We start from the raw sequence: 11,021 nt of genomic DNA on the forward strand, positions 1-11,021 counted from the left end.
CCTTGCCTTCCCCCATCCTCTGGAACCCAAACAAAGCCACTCCACCAATGCCCGCTAACTGCTCGACAAAACGTCACAACCATCATAACAATAAAACAAACTACATCTCCCCCAAATTCACACAAATCAATCCATTTTCTCATCCAATTCAAAAAAAAAAAGTAAAAAAAGGTACCATTTCTTCACCGGCGTCCTCCTCTTCAAAACCGTTTTCCTATTCTTCTCTCTATTCTTGTGCCGCCGTCGTCTCCTCTGCTTGTGGACCACCTTTACTCATCGGATGATCCCCCAGAGCGTCGTCTTCGATAACCTTTGAACTGCTGGCACCGCCGGAGTCTAGGATTCGGAGTGGGGTTGTGTTTTCCTCCTCTTTGTGAATGTCAGCCATGGTTTTGTGTAAGAAAGCTTTAGGATTGAAAATTTGCCAGAATTTAGGCACTGTAATCACCAGAAATTGTAGAGAAACGAATAGTGTTTGTCAGTCGTTTTTGGGTATATGGCTCGATTAAGCGATTTTGAAGGGTGGGGGCTTATTTTCAAATTTCAAAATTTAAACAACTTTCATTAATTATAATTTTACCTATATATGTTTAAATCTTTTCAGTTTAATATATTTTACATGTTTAATAAATCTTAAGTATGCCACCTCAGCTTTTCTAAATAAAAATAAAAAATAAAAAAGATTTTAAGGGTCATTTTTTTAAATGCAAACTTGGGATGTACAGGGAGTTAAATTTCCTCTACAGATTAAGTAGGCAACCGGTAACAGGCTGTATTGTGAAATCTCTCTTCTTGTGTTGTTTGTTGCCCTCACCAGCAAGACTGTCATAACTTGAACTGAAAAAAAAATTGAACTTAAATCCTTCTCTTCTCTTCGATTATTCTCCTCTTTCCTCCCAATTTTGAGCGCTTTTACAGTAAACTTAAAGCGAAAAAAGCAAATAGAAAATGAGTGTTATCGACATTTTAACGAGAGTAGATGCGATCTGCAAAAAGTACGACAAATACGACATCGAAAAGCAGAAGGATTCCAATGTCTCCGGCGACGATGCATTTGCTCGCCTATACGGCGTCGTCGAAGCTGACATCGAAGCCGCTCTTGAGGTCCCTTCGATCTCTCTTTCTACTATCTCTCATTTTGAAGTAGAATGCTTTAGACAATGTCAAATCTGATGATTTGGCTTCGTTTTTATCTAAAGAAGGGAAAATTTTATTTAAATTTGAAGGTCGTTTAGTTGCTGGGTTAGAGTTAATTAGAGATCTGTGGTTTTTGAATTAATTCGTAAGCATGTTTGATAATGATTATTATTTCCTACATTTATGCATATTCATATGAAATTCTCTTGACAAAATTTCAAATACGATGATATACAAGTTTTGGTTTTGAATTAGTTCTCAATTTACCTCAATTTAAGTCATTTTAGTGGTCGATGAGGATATAGACTTCGTTGGAGATCTATGGTGTTTTTCTTTTTTGTTCTTTTAAGCCGCATTTTGGTGAAGTTTGAAGGAGAGATAGGATTTGCTACTTTCTGTATTTGGTTAGTTCGTTTGTTTACTAAAATTTGAGGATTTGATCTGCAGAAAGCGGAGGCTGCTTCAAAGGAGAAAAATAGGGCATCTGTAGTTGCATTGAATGCTGAGATTCGTCGAACTAAGGCTCGATTGCTGGAAGAGGTTCCAAAGTTGCAGAGACTGGCTATGAAAAGGGTTGATATTCACTATTCTTGTTTTTTCTCTAAATTTCTTATTTGTATTGCTTTATTTATTGGAATTATTTTAGAACTTCTCTTGAACAAGAAAACTCCCCAGGTTTTGCCTCTCATTTATATGAATTTCATCTGGATTATTGAAAAGTGGATTGCTTGTATAATCATAATCTAGACATAGATCTCTGTTGACTATTCTCTGTCCATGTTCCTTGTTACTTGTAAATAGCCATATGGTTGCATTCTGGTGAAGTAGATTAGAAACACCATCATTTATTCTTTACTTAAGTGAAATTGAAGTTTGAATGAATCAACATGATCCCTAGTATACCAGAACATACTCAATTAAGTTTACCTTGTAATTTTGCTGATGATTATTTTGGTATTTTACAGGTTAAAGGGCTTTCAACGGAAGAGTTTGCTGCTCGTAATGATTTGGTTCTTGCATTGCCTGATAGGATCCAAGCTATACCAGATGGAACTGCAGCTGCTCCCAAACAAAGTGGAGGTTGGTCAGCGTCAGCTTCTCGTACTGAAATCAAATTTGATTCAGGTATTTTTTTTCTTTTTTTTCTTTTTTTTCTTTTTTTTCTTTTTTTTTTTTCAGATTTCATATACAGATCTGGAATCTGAAGTATTGAGTAGCTATATAGGCTTTATGCAAAACCTATTCTATATATACCCTCCAATAACTTTTTCCTCTTTGTGAGAAAAATGCTTCTCACTGCCCATACAATCAAACACTTGTGCATTTAATGTACTATCTAATGTTGATTATTGTGCTGAATGGATGGAAAGTATTACTAGAATCTTAGATTTAGCCAAAGCCAACGTGTGGCAAATATGAAGAAGTAAAATCTTTTATATGGGTTGTGAGTCAATGGTTAAGATCTTAACACTACTCTAAAAACAGTGTTACTGTTGCTTTTCGGTTTTTGCTAAGCATTAAAAATTGAATTGATTATAACTTTGGCTAAATATTTTACTTATTAATTGTTTAGTTTTGCCTTATACCCTTGTGTTTTAGCGTATAATAATTAAGCACAGATTATATGGAAAATGTATTCAATTAGATTCAAAAAATGATAGTAAATAAGAACACGTGTGTTGCTCATTGGAGGCATTGATAATCACTTTTATTCTCCAAAAGGGATGAAAATGAAAAAGGCTAAGGAGAATATTTGGGAAAGAGCTCTACTTATATGATATAGGCCATTATAACTGCTTAATACTTGAATTCATTTATAGTGTTATATCAATTGATGCCAAGTTCATGCGGAGGTATGATGGGTCTGCTAATCAGTGTGGGAATCATATAATTTATTATTGCTGCTACTTACAGTCTTACATCTATTCTGTTTACTATATAGATGGGCGGTTTGACGATGAATACTTTCAACAAAGTGAAGAGTCTAGTCAGTTTAGGCAGGAGTATGAAATGCGTAAAACAAAGCAGGCAAGTTACAGATCTTGACATGCAGTTTCTTTTGGCATGGTTGTTAAATTAGAAGGAAGCATGCATAAATTAAGTTATATGTACTTCCTTTTTAACCATGGTTTGTAAATTTGATCTATTTTGACATTCCCTCAGGATCAAGGGTTGGAAATGATTTCAGAAGGTCTTGATACTTTGAAAAACATGGCCCATGATATGAATGAGGTATGCAGGCTTAAATGAAACTACCAGCTCATTTGCAATATTCACATGTTTTGGTTCACTATATTGTTGGGATGTGCAGGAATTGGATAGGCAAGTTCCCTTGATGGATGAAATTGACACTAAGGTGAGAAACGTTGTTATATCCTTCTACTCTTTCAAAACTCTGCCCTTTCTGGAATATACAGTGTATTTTTATGTTCTTCATTCATTTTTGTAGGTGGATCGGGCGACAGCTGATCTTAAGAATACTAATGTTAGACTTAAAGACACTGTTAACCAGGTGATGACCTGCAATTCAAAGAAGTTTTGATTTCCATCTGTTTTTGGCTGTCTCCATATGTACGTTTCTTTGCTGGATCTAACATAGCTTTTGGCCTGTTCCAGCTGAGGTCCAGTCGCAATTTCTGTATTGACATAATTTTATTGTGCATAATTCTGGGAATTGCAGCCTATTTATACAAGTAAGCTCCTTCCTCTTTCAGAATTGCTCAAATACATGTGCTCTGTCTGTCACTATTTTGTTAACTTTAATAAATCATTTTCTCCTATTCCACATGTCAAGTAATCTATCAAATTTGGCAAAAACATTCAGTTAGATCTACATGACGAGGAATTCCTAAAGTCTTAATGTAGCTTAGAACAACCAAATCTTGGGACTGAGATTGGTTTATAGGTTAGGACAACCGATTATGATATCAATGAAGTAGGTAGTTAAACAGAACTTGCTTGTGCCACCATTCTAAGTCCTATCATTGAAGCTTTGTTATATGAATCTGCTATATTTTATTAATTATTACTACTAGTTGGTGTGTGGGTTCTATTAGTCTCTTCAGCCTTCAATCTGTCTTGTTATTTATGCTTTAAAGAGTTGACTAGTTTTGGATTAGTCGATTTCCTGCACAAGGTTATGTTATCTGCATTTTCTTTATATCTAATCTGATTGTGGTTTGGGTATTCCCTTCGATGGAATGTGACTTATTGATGTAAATTGCTGTGTTATTTGGGGCATCAGCCTCATGTCATGTGTTGAGATAGATGGTTTACAGCATAGGAAGAATAGAATTTCTGGATTGATGAATCATTAAGGTGTGAGGTGTAGATATAGAACCTCTAGTGTATTGAGAGAGAGCATTTGTCATTGCATTGTGAAGTCGTTGATCCCATTGTGTCATCAAATTCTACTGTAAGGTTTTTATTTTCACTGGCTTGAATTGAACTTTTAAAATGATTGTTTTGCACCATTTCATAAGCTCCTAGACCTTCCTTGGTTAGGATCATTTGGCATCTTTATTGGCATTCATTGCAGTTTTAGCACAGGAGTTGTCAGAAAGTTGATGAAATATTGGAGTCGACCCTCTGCTTCTACTTTTTGTTCATGTTGATTTATGAGGAAAAATGGAAGATGGCACTAAAACCCTGGGAATGCTTTGCAGAGATTGGAATTTTTCTTTTCAGCATTTAGTATTATTTGATTGCCCCTCAATCAGTTATATATATCAAATAGATAGGAATGATGGTTATTAGAACCTGGTGAATTTTACTTGGAGGGTCTGGGCAAGATGTCCTCTTTAAGGCATCTTTAATAGAGCTATGATGTTTGGGATGAATGTACACCGTTTGGGTATTTGCCTACATGCTTCATGATTCAGAGTTGTCACGGTTGATTGGCTCTCTAGAGTTTACATTTTTAGATCTTTGTCTTGTACTTGTCTGGGTTGAAACTCTTGGTCATAGATCAGTCAATTCTTTATTATCATCGTAGCCATCATCAACATTGCCATTATTGATTGACTATGCAAATTTATTTTGATGGATGTGCTCTATTTGCAGTGTGCTAAAGAAGTGAAATGATACAAAAAGGCTGCTTGTCCTGTTTCCGGCTGCATTTTCTGGCGTCTTTTAGCGTTTGAAGATTTACTGTGGTGCTTGATTTTGTATTTGGTTTCTTTCGTAAATTCAGGATATGCTGCTAACTGTTTCTTAAAATGTATGTTTGTCGTCTATATAAAAGGTCATAAAGCCTGTCGATAACCAATTTGCTTTCTTGTAGTTTATTTTGTTTACATTGTTTAAGATCATATTTTTCCTGATTGTTATTCGATAAAGCCAACATATTTGAAACACCATCAACATAACAGATGCCATCTACATTGAATGGATCTTAATAAACATTGAGGATGGGAAATAAATTTGATTAGTGGAATAGGAGGCTGTGTTTGGCAGATTGTCGGTATACTCTTCGAGCTTTTAGTTGACAAAATTATTGTATTATTTGTTGTTGGGATGTGAAGATTCTTGTTTAACCAAAGAAAAATAAAGAACAAGAAACAAAGAAAAGATTCTAGAGAAGACGAGAAAAAATTGTGAATTTCTTCTAATTTTTCTAACTGAAATCTGTTACAAGGTAGCAATGTTTTTATACATTGAATACGGAGTAAAACGCCCTGTTTTTCACTAAGTTTTGTTCTATTACAACGTAACCCAGATATTTGTTTTATTACAAACACAACCCAGATATATTGGGAGTTCTTCTACCTTCGTTCCAATATTTCCCCTCAAACGCAACACTCCTACTTAAGCATTTGCTCCTAATCACTTAATCATTTGCTGCTAATCATTTGATATACAGCTATTCCTAGTACTCATGCTGATGACACCTCAAACACTTTAAAATCATACTACCACAGATTAGCTTTTACAGCCTCAGCAGCAGCACAAAATATACTTCACAAAATATACTATTGACTTCAACATACATTAGCTTCCAGATTACTCACATCTCAACATCAACTTTACTATTGCAGATCTCAATCAAATCATCTTTTAACAATGCAGATATAGAAAATACACATCCAACGCAGATCACAGGAGCAGAACATATCAACAACTCTTCTCAGTACCAAGCTTAATTTGACAGCCTACAAACCAGAAATAAAACTTGATCTAATCAGTCAACACAGAAGTCACATTAAGCTTATCTCGTAGCAGACCAAACCTGTTACTAGGCAAAGCCTTAGTGAGAAGATCTGCAACCTGATATTCAGAGGATACATACTGCACATTCAGAGCATTTCTTGAAACTAGTTCTCTCACATAGTGCACATCAATCTCTATATGTTTGGTCATAGTGTGAAAAACTAAATTTGAGAACAAGGCCTCAGCATTCTTGTTGTCACACCAGATCACAGGCATATTATTAATTGTAATTCCAAGTTCTTCAAATAAATGTTGAACCCACACAATTTCAGTAGTTGCTTAACTTAAAGATTGGTACTCTACCTCTATAGATGATAAGGAGACTATCTTTTGCTTCCGTGAACACCATTGAATTAGATTACCTCCAAGGAACATAGTATATCCACTGGTGGACTTTCTATCATTAATATCATTAGCCCAATTCGCATCAACATAGGTTTCGAGAATGAACTTCTGACTTCTTGTGAATATAACACGATGTTGTAAAGTTTCCTTAACATATTGTAAAATTCTTTTGCTTGCTGTCTAGTGAGCTACTGTAGGACTTTGTAAAAATTGGCTTAATGTATTTACTAAAAAGGCTAAGTCAAGTCTGGATAAGGTCAGATATTGTAGATCCCCAATAATGCTTCTATACAAAGTAGGCTGATTAAACATCTCACTGTTTTCTTTTCTTAATTTCACTCTAGTAGCCATACGGGTAGGACATGGTTTTGAATCTTTCATTCCAGCCTTTTGCAGTAGGTCCTGTGCATACTTAGTTTGAGTGAGAAGTAAACCAACAACATTTCTTTGAATTTCAAAGCCGAGAAAATACTACACCTCTCCCAGAATTTTCAAAGCAAACTGATTATTAAGATCAATCACTACTTGATCAATAAGCTGACTGTTATTTCCTGTCACCAAAATGTCATCTATATAGACTAGTAGATAGACAACTTGAGAATCCTTCTTATAAAAGAAAAGACTCACATCTGAAGCAAAATTAACAAACCCCCAATCTAGCAATGCAACCTTAAGTTTGTCAAACCAAGCTCGTGGAGCCTGTTTAAGGCTATACAAAGCTTTGTGTAATTGACAGACTTGTTTACCTTGAGAACATGTAGAGGAGAAACCTTCAGGAGGCATTATAAACATTATTTCTGCTAATTCCCCATTTAGGAAAGCATTATTAATGTCGAGCTACTGTATTTTCCAATTCTGATTCACTGCAATAGATAGCATGGCTTTGATTGTAGCTGCTTTAATAACCGATGAAAACGTATTGAAGTAATCAAGGCCAGGGGTTTGCTGAAACCCTTTAGCCACAAGTATGGCCTTGTACTTCTGAAGAGTCCCATCTGAATTTAATTTTGTCTTAAACACCCACTTGCATCCAACAACATGCATTCCTTCTTCATAAGGTACAAGCTCCCAAGTTTTATTTCTCAAAAGTGCCTCATATTCAGCAGTCATGGCTTGTTTCCATTAAGGGGTATGTAAAGCTTCAGAGACTGATTTTGTGGCTCCTTTAATATGGGACAAGTGGACAAGAAAGCCTGATATGAACGATGAGGTTTATAACCAATCTTAGATCTGGTAAGCATTAGATGACTATTTGTAGCTGAGGTAAAGGGACAACAAGGAGGTACTACTTCCAACTAAATACCAGCAGTACCTTACGGATGAGTTACTGCCAGAGGGGCAGCAACGTGATTTTGTTTCTCCTGATGTGGCAAAATAGGACCTAAAGCATTACTGTAGTCTTTATCACTCATCAAAACAGGAACTGAATTTTCACACTAAGGAGCTTCAGTTGATATCTCAAACTAGGAAGCTTCAGGTATGTTAACATTGTTTTGTGCTTGCTGCCTTGTCAAACTAAGAACAGATTCTTCAAATTAAGCAGCTCTAGTTGAACTTTCAAGTTGATGAGTTGTAGACATATCGACATTGAGCTAGTCTATTTGCTGTGTGGGAGTAGAAATTGAAGTATTAACCTAAGGAGATGCACCAGGTTGAGCTTCTTCTAGACTATGCCGAAAATATGCCTTAGAGGAAGAGGAAATAATATTAGACTTTGGAACCATAGGATCTATCTGAAAACTTGCATGAGAAGAAGAATTAGTAACAATATTCATAAGAGTAAGGTCATGCGCAAATTGTGGAAGACACCAGAGATAAGCACTATCACAATATAAGACCTCAGTAGGTTGAACAAAATCTGCACTACCCCCTATATGAAAACCAGACTTAAATGGGAAATTTGCTTCATTAAACCTCACTTGCTTGGCAATATACACCCTACCGAATGATGATAAACACTAATATCCCTTGTGCGCTAAACTATAGCCAATGAAGGCACATTTTTTCTATATGAAAAGAAAACTTACTTTTCTGAAAAAGCCGAAGATATGGATAACAGTTGCATCCAAATACCTTAAGTTCTTTATATTTGGGTTCTTGATGAAGCAAAACATAACAAAGTGTTACAAACTCTAGTGCAATGGATGGTAATCTGTTTAAGAGATATGTGGTTGTGCTAAAAAGCAGTCCACCAATACTTCAATGGCATACCAGTATGAGCCAAAAGAGATAACCCATATTCAGTAATAGCCCTATGTTTTCATTCCACTCGACCATTTTGTTGGTGAAGGTATGGACATGAATGTCGAAACATAATACCATGTTGTTGTAAGTATCCAGTAAAGGACCTGAATTCTCCACCCCAATCGGTTTGCAAGCACTTCATTTTTATACCTAGATGTCTCTCTATGAAGCTATGAAACTGCACAAACATAGTGTATGCTTTTGATTTTTGTCTCAAAGGATAAATTCAAGTGTACCTACTAAAGTCATCAACAAAAATAATATAGTACTTACAACCCTCATGTGAAAGAAGTGGAGCAAGTCCCCAAAGATCAGAGTGGACTAAATCTATTGGAGTTGCTGCTCTGGAGGAAGAAGAGGGAAAAGTACACTATTGTAATTTACCATCCTGACAAGCCTTACAGAAAAACTTTTTATGCTAGAAAGTGAGTTCTTTACATTCAATTTATTCAATATAGCATGACGAGTCTTAACATTTAGATGTCCCAATCTTGTATGCCATAACATGGAAGAATTCAAAGATACATTGTAGCTATTACATTTAGAACTAATATTGGATTTAGAGGTACTAGAAACAGCAATGGTGAAAGGTTGAAGTATTTCTGAATAAAAAACACAGCTTTCAGATACAACTTGCTTAGCACTAGAATGCTCAGCGAGATGACCAACACTAATTGCAGAATTGGTAAAATAGTAGTTGAGAGTTTATATTGCAAAGAGATATTACGAGGAAGGTCTAACTGATAAATACCATCTTTTATTGCTCCTTGTAGCAACACAACTTGGCTGTTTTTATCCTTTACTAGGCAACGATCAGAGTGAAACTCTACAATGACATTATTACCCTTAGTTATTTGAGAAATACTAAAAAGATTCTTAGCAATTTTTGGAACACATAGTATTCTTCTAAGCTGAATAATTCTATGTGAATCATAAGAGGGAATAAGTAGCATACCTGTATGAGTAATAGGTATAGACTTTCCATTGCCCACTTGAACCTTAGAGTTCCCTGGATAACTGGCTGCATGAGTGAGGTTGGAGGCATTTGCAGTCATATGGTGTGATGCACCAAAATCCATGTACCAAGAATTATCATGGACAGTTTGTGGAGTGGCAATGGTTGATTGAAAAGAGTTTACGAAGGCTGATGAGGATGGTGTAGCTGGAATAGTTGGTGATGAGGTATTAGGAAATGGTCCTCTATTTGTATGTATAGGTGAAGTTCCATAGGAGTATTGAGAAATGTCATTAGGAGCATAAGGAAAACCGTGAGTCAAATTAGTAGGAGTAGTAACTGAAGCATTATGAAGACCAGTATATGAGTTGTTAAAATAGGTGTTAAGTGAATGGTTGTAAGCAAAAAGAGCAGCAGGTTCATTAGAGTTTCCAGATAGGTTGGTTTGTGGGTTGATTGAGGGATTATAGCCAATTGGATGTACTGATTGGTTATAGGTATGTGAGTTGAACCCCTGATATTTCTAATCGAAATGATGATGGCACTAGAGGGCAAAATGGCCTGTTTTCTCGCAGACTTGACATATCAGCTTTTGTTTAAAGTAACCGTGTCCTCTACCTCTGCTTCTCACCATATTGTTATAAAAGACCTGAGGAGGACCAATAGGATAGGCTTGAGGAAGACCAACACGATAAGGATCTCTAAGATTGCTTCCTAACTGTCCACATCCTAAATTCAAGATTCCTTCTGTCAACTGAGGAAACATTTGAGTTGCAAAACCAATACTACTACCTTGTGGCTGAGAGTAAACTTCATGAGTTTGGTAGTTTAAGGATCTTGTGTTTGCTACGTGTGTGGTATTTAGAAAGACAGTCCTTGACGTGTTAGATTGCACATATAGAGAAGAACTGATAGACCCTTGTTTAGAAGCAACTAGTGCAAAAGTGAATAACTCATGAAAATTAGTCAATGCACTAAATTTTCTTGCCAGTCTTAATTCATGCTTGTGAAGCATAAGCTAAGCTTCTTGAAGTGTTGCATCTTTACTATTTTATGTCAAACTAGCTACCACCGCGGCATACTCTGGTCCTAGACCATCAAGTATCTATAGTAGCAATTCTTCATCACTAAT

General features: G+C 35.9%; 1 protein-coding gene across 1 annotated transcript; it reads left to right on the forward strand.

Annotated features, from left to right (window-relative positions):
* The first annotated feature begins 746 nt into the window (after nt 1-746).
* LOC116143117 (syntaxin-71-like) lies at nt 747-5,566 on the forward strand. The gene is made up of 9 exons (XM_031428528.1): nt 747-1,104; nt 1,585-1,710; nt 2,103-2,262; nt 3,080-3,165; nt 3,301-3,369; nt 3,449-3,493; nt 3,587-3,649; nt 3,754-3,830; nt 5,200-5,566. The coding sequence occupies exons 1-9, from the start codon at nt 949-951 to the stop codon at nt 5,213-5,215; spliced, it is 798 nt and encodes a 265-aa protein (XP_031284388.1). The 5' UTR covers nt 747-948; the 3' UTR covers nt 5,216-5,566.
* The last annotated feature ends 5,455 nt before the right edge of the window (nt 5,567-11,021 follow it).

This window comes from Pistacia vera, unplaced genomic scaffold (genome assembly GCF_008641045.1).
Source record: "Pistacia vera cultivar Batoury unplaced genomic scaffold, PisVer_v2 Contig426, whole genome shotgun sequence".
Classification (NCBI taxonomy): Eukaryota; Viridiplantae; Streptophyta; class Magnoliopsida; order Sapindales; family Anacardiaceae; genus Pistacia; species Pistacia vera.

Bases quoted from the DNA above. Each gene is read 5' to 3' on its own strand.
- LOC116143117 (XM_031428528.1), top strand. From the start codon at position 949: ATGAGTGTTATCGACATTTTAACGAGAGTAGATGCGATCTGCAAAAAG. The intron at 1,711-2,102 runs GTTGATATTCAC...GGTATTTTACAG, and splicing joins AGAGACTGGCTATGAAAAGG to GTTAAAGGGCTTTCAACGGA. The intron at 3,650-3,753 runs GTGATGACCTGC...GGCCTGTTCCAG, and splicing joins TTAAAGACACTGTTAACCAG to CTGAGGTCCAGTCGCAATTT.